Source organism: Lissotriton helveticus, chromosome 4_1 (assembly GCF_964261635.1).
Source record: "Lissotriton helveticus chromosome 4_1, aLisHel1.1, whole genome shotgun sequence".
Classification (NCBI taxonomy): Eukaryota; Metazoa; Chordata; class Amphibia; order Caudata; family Salamandridae; genus Lissotriton; species Lissotriton helveticus.
In genome coordinates, this window is record NC_136063.1 from 1926074383 (window position 1) to 1926092174 (window position 17792).

Genomic DNA, 17792 nt, shown 5'->3' on the forward strand with positions numbered 1-17792 from the left:
AATAAAGGTTATTTTATTTCCTTTGACCCTAGTCACATTCTACACCATCAAAATGAGCATGAATGTCGAGAGCAGTGCCGGATGGAGCCCTAATCAGAATATCCTGCTATTCCTCACAAAAAGAATGGTAAATATGCTCTTCTCCATTTACTTATCAGCCTCCATGAATTACCTACAGTGCATTCACAATAAATATTTAAAGTATGAATAAGCAGAATATAAATATAGTTTCCATTTTCAAATGTATGAATTAAAGAAATTGCGCTTAAAGATGAGCTATTGGAACACCTAGAAGGTGAACATGTGTCTTTCATGATCTAGCACTACCAGCCCCCCTTACAATGAGGTTACTTCCTATTTCTGGAAGAAACTTTAGCTCATAGCTTTGTATTTTGATGTCATCAAGTGCCCCGGGGGCCACACTTCTTGGTCCCCGGGGCACTATGGTATTGCTGAAGAGGCTACTAACACTTGTGCTGGTCTTTCTGCAATATGGAATGCACCCCATATGTTGTACTGCCCAGGTGGCAATTTGTCCAAAGCATCTAAGTTGGCAATACCATGTCATGTCAGAAAAAAGATCTGGGGGGAAGCAAAATGTTTAGGGAACTTTAGCCAAAAAAGGCCACGTCCTACACTTGCTATCACAAATGAAAATGGAAACAGTGGGGAAAGAGCGTGGGGAGTGGCACCTACGAATACAGTAAGGCATGGCAGGAAATGGCATTAATCATTTGATCTTCCTCCAGCCATACGAATTCTTCGTATGTAATGTTGATTATATGACTGCACTAGTAATTTAGTTATCAGTGTTAGTATTCACATTAAGGCTGGGTTAAAAATCCAGCCTACTGTAGTCTGGGTGTTTAAATATTCTATTCTATTCTATTCTGTTCTTTTCTGTTCTGTTCTGTTTGACATCTGATATATCAATATGGGTAGTGTGAAGCTCACAAAGAGCCTGCTATGGCGCTTAAGGATTTACAGGCATGAAATACCTTATTGTGTTGAATATACATAATAGAGATGTGTTTCTACTGTTGGTTATTGTTCTATCATAGTATTGCTCTTTAGTTCCACTCATCCAGCTTTAATTGCGATTTTATAACTCTTATCATAGTTTTTAAATACTCCTTAATGGCCCTTCACCCACGTCGTTTCGGTGTCGATTTTGCAATGTCTATATGTCATTGAAAAGGGTGAGTGTAGAAACATGGCTTGATTGACATAGCCAGTCAAAATACATGTCAAAGAACTATAAATATGACTCTGGTGATGTCATCGATGATCATAACAGTGGAGTGATATATAATTTCAGAAATGTTTTTTTATAACATAGTATTTTGCTGCATTTCCCTTCCGCAATTTGTTTCACTCCTGTTTTGGATTTCTTATAATATATTTTGTTTTCTGAAAGAATTATCCTCTCGATAATTCAGTCACGCCCAGCAGGTGACAGAAACAGGTCAAGTCCTATGCCAACTCCTAGAGCCCATATTCTATTTCCATTGGTCATGAGGACTGTGCTCTGGGTGCAGGTTTTGACCAATCACTATTTCCTAGGCCCAGTTGCCCTGCACCAAAGCTGCAGGACATAGCTTTTTGCAATGGCCATTGAGGTCCAGGAGACCTTTGTGATCTTTTGTCACACCATGAGTCCAGCCCCACTCCTCAAGAGTTCATTGTGTTGGACCTTTGGTCTTTCTCAGCAGGTTCTGGATGCCAGGTGCAATGTTCTACAGTGCCTTATGGCCAGCCATCCTGACCCTAGTGCCCATTACAAACTGGTCACAAAATCCAACTAGTCATGATTTGGAACAATTTGTAGACTGGTTCCTGATAGGCACTGTGAACTTCTCTAAAGAGTTCTTTCTGCAGGCAATGGAGCACACAAGAGGTCCTGGACTCATACATCTTTAATGATAATCTTTATAATATAGAATGGCATATTTTACCCCTGTGGGGGTCTTCCATGATACAATATGGACTTGTGGTATACTCCTCTTACTCTCACATGTTCCTCAATGACTGCTTTTGTGTCACAGACGCTTTGGGGATGGTTTGTGGGCCACCATATTGCTTAACTGTTGCTGTGGTACACATTTTCCAAGTTTGCAGCCAAACAAATTGTAAGATTTCACAAGCCAGTGCATCTCTTACTGGCAACAACAGGATGTGCAGTAGCAAATAAACAAGTGCAACTTCATAGTCAATCAGATGCATTCAATTATTGATTGTGCGAAAATGAATGTTTTGTGAAGTTCACAGTTACTGTATCTATATAATAACTGCTTGAAGCTTCAAATTAAAAAAAATATTTTATTAGCAAAGTGCTGTGGGTTTTAGTCTACTATATTCAGCTGTGTTTTTATTATTCATTTTCTGGTTAGTTATGTAGCTAGTTATGTTTTATTTCCATTGCCTCCTATCCCTGTTGCTGGGCAGTATCTCTGCATTCCACGTGGCATCCATGACAACACAATGGTCTATTCTGTCCAGCTGCACCTATGGCAGTTGGATTTGAGCTGCTGCTTGGGCTGGTGGTCTGTATCTGTGCTCCTGAATAAAAAACTACTAAAGAATTGCTGAATGTCTTTAGGACTTTTTAACACTGGCTATGGGTTGTGCCTGCGAGAGGACAGGCATCTCTAGACCATCAGCTTCTCCACAGACCCATTGAGGACTGCAGCGCTTACTTGGCCATGGTTTGAAATCTCTTTGGACTGGTGAAGATTCAAGTACTCTGTGTGTCTTTCATGAACCATTTCTACATGCTGGATTAACTAATTTTGGGGGGAAATATTTCTGTCATTTCGCTGCCTATCGGTTACACTTTGAAAATTGCAGGCCTATGGTAACTGTAATTTCCTGCTCGAATGTACTGAAGCGGTAGGCCTTGGGACATCCCTGACCTTGAGGCCTCTTCGTGATTTCTCTGTTGTGCTGTATTCTTGGCAACTGAAGGCATGCATGTTGTGTCCACATGTGCCTCTTCCTTATCATTTGTTGTGGATTTCTTGACAGCGCCCTGAGCACATTCTAAGCTGTTGTGCCCACGAGCTACTCTACTCACTACCTGCGAGGCACGATCTGGCTGCATTTCTCTCTGCTGCCGATTCGTCAAGCATGGTGCATACGCGGTAATGCGCACACCTTCCTCTGAGCTCAGAGCATGCGCGGTGAGACTCACACTGTCTTTTCAGTCCAGGATATGTGCGGTGATGCGCACACCACTTGTTTAAAGTATTCCATTTCTGTAGCATGTCAGTGACGCACTCGTTTCTGGCATTATTGGGATCTTGGTATGTGAGCTATGATGCGCACACCTTTCTCACATGTTGGTCAAGACAATTTCGGGACATATCAATGATGCGATCACTTTTCGGAGATTACTACGTGTTTAGGTTGTGCTGTACATTAATTTCTGTGTTACCATTGGATTCGCAATTGCAATGCCAAGTACTGTTTTAATTCTCGTTTGTGGCGTAGTGACACGCTCAAGCTGAAATTCTTTATTCTCTGTTTTTTTTCCCCATTTGTTTTCTTTGCCAATGTTACAATTATTCATCCTTCTTCTTGATCATGGCCTCATCTAGCATGTCTCAGCCTCCACAATTTCAGGTGGAAGCCACGGTTTGATTCTTATCTACTGGCTATTGGGGGCAAAACATTCTCTGCTTTAAGGAAGCAAGCTGTATTATTACACAAACATGATCGAACTCTCCTTCTCTTCCCTCCCACCGTCACCTCAACCTTCCACCATCCTACACACCATCCCAAACTCTGATAACTCTCCTTCGACCACCTCCTCTGCACTGCTCGATACCTCCGCTCCCCTCCCTGCTATACCCCAACAGGATATCCCTCCAATAACAAACCCCACTGCTAAAAACAATGCCTCCTGGAGTGTCTTCAGTCCAGTAACAGATTCTATGATCACTAATATCATTGCCAAACTTAAACCTTCTGCCCACTCCAATGATCCTCTCCCCCCCACTCTGGTCCAAGAACTCAAATCCATCATTGCCCCCATATGGACCAAAATCATCAACTCCTCTCTTTCCACTGGATGTGTCCCCGCCTCCCTTCAACTCGGCCAAATCTCGCCTATTCCAAAAAAACTCCGCAGTTGACCCAACCTTCGTCCAATCTCTAACCTTCCATTCCTATCCAAAGCCCTTGAAAAATGTGTCCTACTACAACTTGAGAATCACATCGCCTCCTTCAACCTCCTTGATATCTTCCAGTCTGGCTTTAGAAAGGGATGCAGTACTGAAACTGCTATGCTTAATATCATTGATGACATTCATCTTTCCCTTGACAAAGGAGAATCCTCAGTACTTATCCTTCTAGACCTCTCAGCTGCATTCGATACCGTCCACCACCCCACCCTTCTCAGCACTCTCAAAGACCGGTTTGGTTTAGATGGCACCGTTCACAAATGGTTCTCCTCATTCCTACAAAATAGATCTCAACAAATTAAGCTCAGCCATTTCCTCTCTAAACCTAAACCTGTCTCACTTGGCGTCCCTCAAGGGTCCATCCTCTCCCCAACCCTATTCAATTTGTTCATGGAACCACTCACCCTCATCCTCAAACACTCCAATATCAACTACCACCTCTATGCTGACGACACCCAATTATACTACAAGATCAAATCTCACAAAGACATCCTTCACCTCAATGAGACCCTGATAAAAATTCAAAGCTGGTTCCATTTGAACCATCTCAAACTGAACCCCAAAAAAACGGAAATCATAATTTTCTCCCCCAAAAATAGCTCTCTTCCCATTCAACTTTGGTTAAATGACATCAAAGCTCTAAACTGCTCTCTCTCCACCTCCAATTCGGTCAAATCCCTAGGCATCAGTATTGACCAGAATCTGAATCTCATCCCCCACATTAAAAATGCTTACAAAAGCGCTCTTTTCACCCTTCTCCATCTTAAGAAACTTAAACCTTTTATTCCTGCAGAAGATTTCAAACTTGTTGTCCAATCGCTGGTCCTCTCCAGGATTGACTATGGCAACGGCACTTTGGCGGGCACCCCTAAAATCCATCTTGCTTCAATTAAATCTGTCCTCAACCTTGCAGCTAGACTCATCTCTGATTGTAGAAAATTTGATCACATCTCCCCCGTCCTCAAAAATCTCAAGTGGCTCCCAATAGAAGGTAGATCAACATTCAAGATCGCCTGCATCACTCACAAAACTCTCCACCAAAACACCCCTTCTTACCTTGCAACAAAACTAAACAAAGCAGGCTGCTCTAGATCCCTGAGGAGCACAAACTCCCTTGTCCTCATCCCTCCTAGACTGAAATGTAAAAAAACACAATCCCGTGCTTTCTCCGGCAACGCTCCCACTATCTGGAACTCTATCCCAAAAGAAATCTGTTGCAACCCCTCCTACCCTCTCTTCAAGAAAGAACTAAAAATACTTCTTCTTAACAAATATTGGGGTATCTAATGTTTCTAACACTTTACATGAACCAAGTATTAGGACATCTTATGGAAATTGACTCCCTACCTGTTCACTCCCCTCTCCTCTCTATGCACCCCTCCTAACTCCCCCCTCTCTTTACCCTCGTACTCCTACTCTCCCTCACCTCTCTCCCCTCTCCCTACTAACTTTCTTTTTCCATTACCATCCCAACCTCTATCTCTATTCTCCCTGCCCCTTTTAGACACGCCGACAATCAGTAACATTTTGTAACTCGTTCTCGCTTAAATCTCTTTAATCTACTTAATTGTTTTTGTGTTCTCATGCCTTGTAAAGCGCTCTGATACTCTTGGGTCCAGTAGCGCTATATAAAACCTTTGAAATAAATAAATAAATAAATAAACAATCTGGAGGTTGAGGGTAGGCATGTATATGATAGTTTAGATGAAATTGTTTTGGGGCGTGACAATGTTTTCGAAATGTCTGTTGTGATGCTTGAGAACCATTTTGGATCTAAAATTAACGTAGATTTGGAACGCCACAGGTTTTTCACTAGAGTTCAGGGCAAGCAAGAGAAAATTGGTAGTTATGTGGCAACTTTGAAAACGTCGGCACTCACTTGTGAGTTCGAACAGCTTACTGATTCTCTTGTTGGAGATCAAATTGTCAGGTGCACCAATGATGTGAAGGTTCAACAGAAACTTCTTGCCAAAACTCTGATCTGAAAGAGACTTTAGCTATTGTGGAGAGTATGGAGAACACCAACATGTGGGAGCATGAAATGAGAGTTGGTAAAAGCAGTGATATTTCCTTGGAGGAGAACGTGGTTCATTAGGTCAAGAAAGAAGGTGCCAAGGGGAATTATTTAAAAAAAGGCATTCGTAATGAGGGGGCTAAAAAATTGCCTGATTCTGAGCAGGTTGGTTCCAGGTATAGCAAGTCTGGGTTTAAGTGTTTTAGATGTGGGAGTGAAAGCCATTTATCCAATAGCCCCATTTGTTTTGCACGGTTTGTCACCTGTAATAAGTGTGGCAAAAAGGGGCATTATGCCCGTGTATGTGGTGGTGCTACCAGCCAACCGGAGCTTTGTGTTGAGGAAGACAAAAAATGTATGTTGAGCATCAGAGAAGTTGGGGTTGTGGATGGAGACAAGTTGTAGATGTCTGAGTGTGAGGTGTTGATTGATGGTTAACAGTTCTCAGTTCTGTCTGACTCTGGTTCGCCTTATACCATGGCTGGTGATGCCAATTAGGAAGTTGTGTTTGGTCAAGACAAGGTTGAACTGTCTCCACCGGATATCAATCCTTGAGGGTATGGTGGTGTTAGGATTGATGTTTTGGGTTATATGGTCAAAAGAATTCAGTTCAGAGACAGGGAAATGGTTGGGAAAGTGTATGTAGCTAAAAGGGGTGGTAATCTTCTTGGAAGGAGATACCAAAGGGGCATGGGGATCATTTTAAACCTCAACTCACCGGAAAAGGTTTTGCTTCTGTCTTGTGGTCAGTTGTCTGTGGATGTGAGTTCTCAATTCCCTAAAGTTTTCAGCGATGGTCTGGGTTTGCTCAAGAATTTTGAGCACAAGATTGTTTTGAAGCAGAATGGACAGCCATTTGTCAGCAAAGTCAGGAGCTGAAAAGGTTATTAGCTGCTGGCATCATCAGTGAGAATGAGTGTTCGGAGTGGTTGGCCCGATTGTTTTCGCATCTAAGGATGGGGATAGGGATCCGCATGTGTGTGGACGTGCACGGCCTGAACAAGCACTTTTGGGTTGACAGGTAGCCTTTGCCGAACGTCTCTGAGACTCTTGCTCTTATCAAGGATGCTAAATGTTTTAGTGTCATGGATTTGTCTTCCGCTTACAACAGGTTTTGCTACATCCTGATTCAAGGCACTTTACATTGTTCGTGACTCCTTTGGGTGCTTTCAGATTCATCCGCATGCCTTTTGGTCTGGCATCTGGTGCCACCTGCTTCCACAGAGTCATGAACAAAGTACTGGATGGGTTGTCTAAAGTTCTCATTTTTCAAGATGACATTCTTGTTTATGGGAAGGATCAACAGGAACATGACAAACAGTTGTGAGAGGTTTAGCAGCAACTCCAGGAAGCTGGTCTTGTGATCAAGAAAGAAAAATGCAAATTCCGGGTGTCATCTGTGAATTATTTGGGTCACGCGATTTCTGGGGAAGTGATCAGTCCCAAATTAGATCTTGCTGAGAGCATTATGAAGGCACCGGTACCTGTAAACAGAGACCAAGTACGATCCTTTCTGAGGTTGGCTGAATTCTACTCTGTTTGTTCCCAACTTTGCTTGTGTGTCTTCTCCATTGAGGTTAATGCTCAAGAAGGGTGCCAGATTATCTTGGTCTGATGAAAGTACTCTTGCTTTCAGCATGATCAAGGATTTCATTGGTCACATGCCTACTTTGGGACATTTTGATGCTTGTAAAAAAACGGTGTTGTCCACTGAGTTAGCGTGTCTGGGTTGGGTGCGGTTCTCTCACAGTTTGTGGATGGTGAATCCAGGATTGTTGCTTTTGCTTCCCGTTCACTCAGGGGGAGCAGAAGAGCGATATTCCGTGATTGAACGAGAGGCATTGGTTGTTTTCGGGGCTATTAGGCTTTTTAAAATTTATCTCTGGGGTTTACCTGTGGTTATCAGGTCTGATCATCGTCCTTTGTGTCACATTTTTACTTGCAGGAAGGTCAATAATCTTTTTTCAAGAATCAAATGTTGGATGGAAGGATTGACTGAGTTCAATTTCACTGCTGAGTATGTGCCAGGCCCGAAGAATGTTGTTGCGGATTGCCTGCTTTGGATCAGTCTTGTGTGGAAGTTGAGAATCCTCTTGTGCAATAGGTGCATGAATCAGCTGTGAATCTGGAGGAGTGGTCTTTGGCTTCTCGTAGTGCCAAGGATTTGGAAATGGTTAAAGAATATACTGTGAAGGGTTGGCCGGTGGACAAGGATGTGCCTGAGTCTTTGAAAAGATTTTTCAATGTCAAGGATGATTTGTTTGTAATTGATGAGAAGTTATTGAGAGGTAATCGGGTGATACCTCTCAGTGATCTGAGATGCAAACTCATTAACTTGGCCCATGAAGGACATCTGGGGAGGGACCTAACTAAAGCTAGGGTTTGTGAGTGGTATTGGTGGCCAACTATGGATCGGCAGATTGAAGATGTAGTGAAGGACTTTTGGGAGTGTTGATTGAGTAAGGTTTCGTATGTAAGAGACTTGCTCAGAAACAATCCTCTCAAACAACATGTAACACTGTAACTAACATGTTCGTAAATTCTAATAATGCAATACATTCTTTATACTGAATCTAGGGGAAGCTTGCCTATGTGTATGTCTAATAAGTGACTTAAAATGGCTGCCGAAAACATAGGGAATTTTTTGCACATGCGTCTACTGCATCTACGTAGTATGACGTCCTTTGCTTTGGTGGGAAAACTTTGCAGCTGCGCAATAGCTAGAAAAATGGCCACTTGAAACTCACATGTTAAAGCACATGCTAAGCTTAAACCAAACCTTGCAGGTTTTATTAAACTGCTAATGCAAAACATGAAATAAGTTAATGGGATTAGAGTAGACAAAAGTGGTATGCAGTGCATTCATTTATTTTTGTATTCTAACATGTATTTCTCTAATTTATCATTAGTTCGTATTTGGGCCTGGAGGGTGAATTAAATTCCTATCCCACCTGTCTTGTGCGCAAGCGCACCCAAACCCGTCCGGAACCATAACGAGACAAGTTGAAACTCAGCCAAGGTAGCTCTAACAAGAAGCGCTTGGGAACCTCCCCTCTCGACCCGAAGAGGGGAAGGAAAGAAGTCAAAATTCGTATACAATGTATAGATCCTAATGTGACATGCTGGTGGGAATAAAGCTTGGGAAAGTAAATTAAGGGGCAGGAATATATATGGTGTGATGACCTCTCCCCATCTCCTTGTCCAATCAGAAGTAGGGGTTTTCACGAATATTGAAACATTGGGGGTGGTACATACACATAGAATTTTATAACTAAGGTAGACTTAGTCAGTTAGATGTCACAGACCCATCACAGACGCAGATGACGGTGGATGCCACAGAGGTCAGAGACGCTGACCGAGCACTCTGATAGAAGATCAGAGAGAGAAAAGACAAAAATACTGTCAGAAAAGAAAACGATCATCTAGAAGGGGAACGCGGAAGAAGATTCAGGGGGCACATCCAAGATAGGGGAAGAATCGAAGAGAGTAGTGCCAGATAGAGGTACGACACTGGTATTGCATATAGAAGAGGTCACCTATCCTGTCCTGAACCTGTTCTTTGGCTCCTGACTGTCTCAGGGGTCTCTATCCAGGACCTTGGCCAGGGGTTGGTCCTCACTCCATTCTAGGTAAATATCCTTCTGTGTAGTATGCCATTGTACTGCTCTCTATTTCCACCCTTTCCAGGTTCCGTCATCATGAGATCCTAACTGAGATCTATTTGTTCTAAATTTTGATTAATTCCCTTAGGAAAATGGTGTAAGATGTGTGTTGGTATTTGACTCACAAAATTATTGATAAGATATAACTTTAAAACTATCTCGAGTCTCAATCAATCAATCAATCAAGTCATTTATATAGCGCGCTACTCACCCGTAGGGTCTCAAGGCGCTGGGAGGGGGGGGGTGCCGTTACTGCTCGAACAGCCAGGTCTTGAGCTTCTTCCTGAAGGAGAGGTGGTCTTGGGTCAGGCGCAGGTCGGACGGGAGTGAGTTCCAGGTCTTGGCAGCCAGGTGGGAGAAGGACCTTCCTCCTGTTGTCGCTCTTCGGATGCGGGGGACGGCGGCGAGGGCGTGGCTGGTTGATCTGAGGAGGCGCGTGGGAGTGTAGAAGTTGATCCTGTTGTTGAGGTAGCTCGGGCCTTGGTCGTGTAGGGCTTTGTGCGCGTGGGTGAGGAGGCGGAAGGTGATTCTCTTGTTGACCGGGAGCCAGTGCAGGTCTCTCAGGTGTCCGGAGATGTGGCTGTTTCGTGGGATGTCGAGGATGAGTCTGGCTGAGGCGTTCTGGATCCGCTGGAGTCTCTTCTGGAGCTTGGCGGTGGTTCCGGCGTAGAGGGCGTTGCCGTAGTCCAGTCGGCTAGTGACGAGGGCCTGGGTGACAGTCTTCCTGGTCTCGGTGGGGATCCACCGGAAGATCTTCCGTAGCATGCACAGGATGTTGAAGCATGACGAGGAGACGGCGTTGACTTGTCTGGTCATGGAGAGGGAGGAGTCCAGGATGAAGCCCAGGTTGCGTGCGTGGTCCGTCGGTTTGGGTGCGGTGCCCAGGGCGGGGGGCCACCAGGAGTCGTCCCAGGCGGAGGGCGAGGAGCCCAGGATGAGGACCTCCGTCTTGTCTGAGTTCAGTTTCAGGCGGCTGGTCGTCATCCATTCGGCTACCTCTCTCATCCCTTCGTGCAGGTTGGCTCTGGCGGCGTCGGGGTCGTTGGTCAGGGAGAGGATCAGCTGGGTGTCATCGGCGTAGGAGATGATGTTCAGGTTGTGTTGGCGTGCGATGGTCGCGAGGGGGCTCATGTAGACGTTGAAGAGGGTTGGGCTCAGTGAGGATCCCTGGGGTACGCCGCAGATGACTTCGGTGGCCTCTGACTTGTACGGTGGTAGACGGACTCTCTGTGTTCTTCCGTCGAGGAAGGAGATGATCCATTCCAGTGCCTTGTCCTGGATTCCGATGTTGCCGAGGCGCTGTACTAGGGTGCGGTGGCAGACAGTGTCGAAAGCCGCGGAGAGGTCCAGGAGGATGAGGGCCGCTGTTTCCCCGTTGTCCATCAGAGTTCGAAGGTCATCGGTGGCGGCGATGAGGGCGGTCTCGGTGCTGTGGTTCGCTCGGAAGCCAGACTGTGAGGGGTCGAGGGATCCATTCGTCTCGAGGAAGGCGGCCAGTTGTTTGTTGACGGTCTTCTCGATGACTTTGGCCGGGAACGGGAGGAGCGAGATGGGACGGTAGTTCTTGAGGTCGGTGGGGTCTGCTGTGGGTTTCTTGAGAAGGGCGCTGAGTTCGGCGTGCTTCCAGCTCTCCGGGAAGGTGGCGGTGTTGAAGGAGGTGTTGATGATGTCCCGCAGGTGGGGTGCGATGACAGCGTCGGCCTTGTTGAAGACGTGGTGAGGGCAGGGGTCGGTCGGAGATCCGGAGTGGATGGAGTTCATTGTGCGGATGGTGTCTTCGGTGCTGATCGGAGTCCAGGTGCGGAGGGTGGTGGTGGGTGGCGTTGTTGCGGTTGTGGCTTCCGTTGGTTGGTTGCTGAAGCTGTTGTGTATGTCCGCGATCTTGTTGTGGAAGTAGGACGCGAGGGAGTTGCAGAGGTCTTGCGACGGGGTGATGTCGTTGTTTGCGGCGTTAGGGTTGGAGAGCTCTTTCACGATGTTGAAGAGTTCCTTGCAGTTGTGTGCGTTGTTGTCCAGCCGGTCCTTGTATGTATTTTTCTTGGTGGCGCGGATCAGTTGGTGGTGTTTCCGGGTGGCGTGCTTGAGGGTGGTCATGTTGTCCGTGGTTGGTTCCCTTCTCCAGACTTTCTCGAGGGCTCGACAGTTCTTCTTGGAGCTCTTGAGTTCGTCGGTGAACCATGGTGTTTTTCTGCTGCAGGGTCCGCTGGGTGGGGTTCTCAGAGGGGCGAGTTCGTCTGCGCAGTTGTCGATCCACATCGTGAGGTTGTCAGCGGCCTGGCTGGGGTTCGCTGAGCTGGCGGGAGGGTGCTGGCTCAGGGAAGCGGTGAGCTGGTCGGCTGTGATCTTGTTCCAGCTTCTTCGGGCAGCCTGTTGCTGGTGGTGGTGGATCGTCGTTCTTTTGAAGGTGAAGTGGACGCAGCTGTGGTCCGTCCAGTGGAGTCCTGTTGCGTGGCTGAAGGTGACGTCTTTGCTGGATGAGAAGACGGCGTCGAGTGTGTGTCCGGCGAGGTGGGTGGGGGAGGTCACCAGTTGCTTGAGTCCGAGGTTGGCGAGGTTGTCGAGCAGGCTGATGGTGTTTCGGTCGCTGTTGTTCTCCAGGTGGAAGTTGAGGTCCCCCAGGAGGATGTAGTCGGCGGAGGGGAGGGCATGCGGGCTGACGAAGTCGGTGATGTCCTCGCTGAATCGTGTGCGTGGTCCCGGGGGTCGGTAGATCAGGGTGCCTCTGAGGGTGGTCTTCGGGTCGGTGTGGATCTGGAAATGCAGGTGTTCAGCGGTGGTTAGGGTGTCGTCGGTGTTGGTCGTGATGCGGATGGTGTCTCTGTGGATGATGGCGATGCCTCCTCCCGTCAGGTTGGCGGTGCGGTCCCTCCGGATGATCTTGTAGCCCTCCGGGATGGCGATGGCGATGTCTGGGGCTGAGGAGGCGTTCATCCAGGTCTCGGTGAGGAAGGCAACGTCAGGGGCGGTGGTGTCGAGGAGGTTCCAGAGTTCTACGGCGTGTCTGTGGACGGAGCGGGTGTTGAGCAGGAAGCACTTGAGGTGGTTGCTGCTGATGTTCGGCTTGGCGAGTGCTGGTGCAGGGCAGGTCCGGATGCAGGTGAACCTGCAGGCGTGGCAGCTGAAGGGTCCGTGGGTGTGCTTCGGGGCGGCTTGGTGACATCCTGGGGTGCGGCCGGCGTTGAGTGCGAGGAGGTCCGCGGCGTTGTAGGTTCGTCGGGTCGGCTTCCGTCGGTGGGGACCAGGGGTCCTGGCGCTGGTCGCGTTCCGGTCGCGGACGGGCGCAGACGGGCTTACCTTTGGCGCGCCTTCGGCGCACAATTGGCGCACCTGCTGCGCGTGACCGCTGCGCGTTCGCACGGTCGCCATATAAGGCGAAGTGCGCGGGTGGGCGGAGCAGCTGGGAGGCGGGAGCGGGGAGGGAACAAAAGAGAAAGGGGCGGGGTAACTGGCGGTGGCGGGAAGCGGGGAGGGAGAGCGGCGAGGGCGGCGGGAAAAGGGTAGACGTTAGCACAGAAATACAATGTCACAGAAAACAGCACAAATTACGGCAAAACAGGCAAAACTTACGGGGGAAAAGAAAAACAAGCACAAATTACGGCAAAACAGGCAATACTTACGGGGGAAAAGAAAAACAAGCACAAATTACGGCAAAACAGGCACAACTTACGGGGAAAAAAAGACAAGCACAAATTACGGCAAAACAGCTGGAGCCGAGCGCACAGGGAGACGCAAGGCGGCCGGCGGCTCGGCAGTCAGGCACAACGGGGCAGAGGGGCACACGCAGCAGCTGGTGGCCGTGCGGCGCGGGGGTGTCCCACAAGTGGGTCACACTCACCTGCGTCGCACGGTCGCCATATAAGGCCAAGTGCGCGGGTGGGCGGAGCAGCTGGGAGGCGGGAGCGGGGAGGGAACAAAAGAGAAAGGGGCGGGGTAACTGGCGGTGGCGGGAAGCGGGGAGGGAGAGCGGCGAGGGCGGCGGGAAAAGGGTAGACGTTAGCACAGAAATACAGTGTCACAGAAAACAGCACAAATTACGGCAAAACAGGCAAAACTTACGGGGGAAAAGAAAAACAAGCACAAATTACGGCAAAACAGGCAATACTTACGGGGGAAAAGAAAAACAAGCACAAATTACGGCAAAACAGGCAAAACTTACGGGGAAAAAAAGACAAGCACAAATTACGGCAAAACAGCTGGAGCCGAGCGCACAGGGAGACGCAAGGCGGCCGGCGGCTCGGCAGTCAGGCACAACGGGGCAGAGGGGCACACGCAGCAGCTGGTGGCCGTGCGGCGCGGGGGTGTCCCACAAGTGGTCATTGTGTCAAGTGTGATCATTCGATTATTAAAGTTAATGACATTTCTACCTATTCTGCTAACAACCTGATCTATTGACCAGAGGAAATCAAGACCCAAGGTGATAGGGTTGGTAAGAGTTGGCAAGATAATTTCACCACACAGGAGTATCGAAATTGATTCCAGCAGTTATTACTAGCATATGTGTGAATGTTTGTGGGCCCAGGTAGGTATGATAGCATATTAGTATCCCAAGCTGATAAACTCACTTGATCAGCTTTTCTTGGTAGCAGAGTTATGGTTAGGTTTTAGTTAGTTAGGTGGAAACATTGTGTATTGAATTATTGATTTATGTATTAACCAAAACCCATATGTATTGTTTTAAGTTGTCTGTAAATCCCCGGGACTATTGAGTAGCGGGTGGCAAATGGAAGCCATACTGCAGTGAGGTTACTTGCCAAGATGAAGAAAGTGTGAAAAGTTATGCAGAACTTGAAGCACTGATTTAGGGATTATTTTCTTTGTATAAAAGTGAGAGTGATTGGTAGCAAAAGAGTTCGCTGGTGAATATTTGATCTTATATCACCTAGAAAGGATAATACTGAAGGAGTAGCACGTTCTTTTTTTCTTGAGTTAGGAGTAAGCGGAAAAGGTTTTACTTGTAGTGTATGAAAGGTAAGCGGAAAGTTTTACTCGCAGCAGAAGAAATTGACTTTTCTTTGAATTTAGTAAATCAGGCACAGTAGCGAATGTTTCTAGTTGGTAATTAATGAAAAGTGTATGTAAAATTGTAAGAAAGTAAGTTTTGCATTACCTTGTGAAAAAAGGGGTCAGTTGAGAGTGCTGCACTGACGTCACTGAGAGCCGCGCTGGGATTGGTCGAGACAGCGGGCATGTAGTTGATGTGAAAATTGTAAAGGAGGGATCAGTAGAGAGGAGCGAAACTGACGTCACTGTAAAACAGCGCAAGCATTGGTTAAGCGAATAAGCAAAACTAAATTTGATTGTTCCTCAGAATAAAAGAAGCTCTTGTATTGGAGAGTGATGCCAGCAAGGGACTTTGTTTCAATCCACTGACTTTCAGTATATGGTTCTGTATTAAAATAATTACAGAGTCCTATTGAGCAAATCAATAACTGCTAAGATTTTTATCTGTTTAAATAAAGTGACCAAAATATTCACATCAAATGATCAAAGAAATTAGAGATGGGAAGAAAACACTGGAAAAGTATTTCTTTAGTAAAATGTTGTCTTTATATAGTTTCTTGACTTATAGGCTACATATCAACAGTAAGCGTTGATTACAATGCTTAACAAATGAACAAGGAAATCGTAAAATCAACCTATATTTCATTTGAGAAAAAGTCCAGTCCTACATCAAATTATTAGATGACATATATTCTACCACAATAAGATAGTTGTGGTAATTTCCTTAATGGATTTGCTAATAAGAGAGCCAATAAATTAATCACTCCGAAAAGTCACACCAGGTTGTTCGAAAGAAGTGCGAATTTAGACACCTACAGGAATGAAAAGTGCCACAATGGTAACCCCAGAAGAAATAGAAAGGTGGACCTGAGAAATAGATAGATCAAAACCCCAACCAAAGATATTAGATATATTTAAATTAAGAGTAGGATTGGAAGAAATGATAGCTGGGAATTTAGGAATGGATAGTTTAAACACCTTTAGTGAGAAGGAGTTGTTATTCATATGCAGAAGCATCACCCGAAATACATAAATATTTCATGAGAAATTGATGAATTTGGCCTCCGAAATAGGAATTGACATAGGAAAATCCGAAGTATTGCAGAAACCCTATAGAGCAGAATTTTCAAATAAGGATTTAGAAAATATGAATGTGTCAGGAAGGAAATTACAGATAAAAGAGTTATTAACACTGTTACAAAAATGAGGAGATTTAGATAGATGGAAAACTAGGTGGATGAAGAAAAAGGAAGAAGAACAGGCAAATCGAACGACATCTGAGTACTTAATGAAAGAAAAAGAAAACGTTGAAAGACTATGTCCAATGAGAGAAGTTCCAGGAGGAGGTTATGTACATGTCCCATGGACCCGACAGGATATTTTATCTTTTACCAATGATTTCCCACAGCTAAGAGAAAAACCAGTAGAATGGTACAGGCACGTTGAAAGGTTTGTGAAGGTTTCAAAAGTTTTGTTGAAGGTTTTGGATGGTTTATTTGACATAGTTGTACCTGCCTATTTGTGGACAGAATGCAAAATTACAATAGATTAGCCCAGTGATTAGTACCCAAGGGATAAAAAGACCGGAGCCCTTTCAAAAGAAGTAATGAAAAAATATCACCAAGTAATTACTTTCCTGAAAGGGAAAATTCCCCCAAAAGCAATTGATTGGATACAAATAGACAGAACAACCTAACAATAGGATGAGTCAGTACATGCCTACTAAGAACACCTTTTACAAGTGTTCAAGCAGTATGGTTGGTTTGAGAATATTGGGGACAAAGACATGACACATTTCGTGTATCGGTTTGTGTCTGCGACACCTAAATAATCAGGCAGGTTATCAAGAAATAGGGCAAGGCCAAAGCGGAAATTGTGGGGGGAAACCAAGAGGGCGAATGAACAGAGATGAGGCAAAGAAAAATTTTCCCTGTCACGGGTGCGGAAAATTGGGGCATTGGAAAAACGAGTGTAAACTTATACAGAATAATAGCATCGAAAAATTTAACTCCACAGACGCAGAATGAGGTGTTAATGAGACAACAGCAGCAAGTTGTAAATCTACAGAGTCATTTGCCACCTGCCCCAATGCCAAATTTTGTGAGTCATGCCAAGTACAGTGTGGACACCGGATTCCAGGAAGGAAGTGGTAACAAAAATGTTGTATCACCACAGTTTTTTAGGCAGGATTCCTATTTCGACGATGATATACAATGACGGTGCCTAAGAGGGGAGGAAGAGGAGTGCGTCTTAGCTGGTAGATCAGTCAGGTCCATATATATATGGTAAGGTTGAAGGGAATTACATCACCTTCTTGTTGGATACTGGTGCTACCCGTTCTACTGTGAAAACAGCAGATATTCCAAACCTACCCCTCTCGGGAGAAGCGATCCAAGAAGTGGGCATATCTAATAAGCAAATTAGGACCCCAATTACAAAACCAATGGAGGTACGTATAGGTAATTTTAAAGAGATGCACAAGTTCATGGTGTGTGATTCAAGTGCCTTAAATTTACTAGGTAGGGATTTATTGTGCAAAATGAATTGCACCATATTCTGCACACCATATAGTGTTGCAATTCAGACCCCCGATGAAGACGGAGTCTACAAAATCATGTTAGGCAAGCAAAGAACAGAGGTGAATCAAATGTTTTTCATGATGACAAAAGATGAGCTACCAGATGAGGTCAAAACTACTGTAAATCCTGAAGTGTGGGATTTTACAGGAAAAGACATAGGATTAATGGCAAATATAGATCCAGTAAAGGTAACTGTGAAAGAAGGTGCAGTTTATTCAAATACCCGACAATACAAAATGTGTCCGGAAATTAAAGCTGGTGTTGCAGCAGAAATTAATCGATTGGTTGAGCAAGGCATTCTGAAAGAAATAATGAGTAGTCCTTGTAACTCACCCATAATTGGTATAAAGAAACC

The 17792-nt window shown here is 45.6% G+C and overlaps 1 protein-coding gene and 1 long non-coding RNA gene across 6 annotated transcripts in view; one reads left to right on the forward strand and one right to left on the reverse strand.

Moving 5' to 3' along the window:
* The window catches only part of ADGRG4 (adhesion G protein-coupled receptor G4), a 1842483-nt gene that overhangs the window by 641143 nt on the left and 1183548 nt on the right, over positions 1-17792 (forward strand). For all 4 annotated transcript variants that reach the window (XM_078688599.1, XM_078688601.1, XM_078688598.1 and 1 more), the window contains exon 7: positions 33-127. In XM_078688599.1, coding sequence (XP_078544725.1) covers positions 33-127 — 95 coding nt within the window. The remainder of the gene's footprint in view (positions 1-32; positions 128-17792) is intronic.
* Positions 1-17792, reverse strand: part of LOC144829445 (uncharacterized) — a 280058-nt gene that overhangs the window by 179568 nt on the left and 82698 nt on the right. The gene's annotated exons all lie outside the window — the stretch shown is intronic.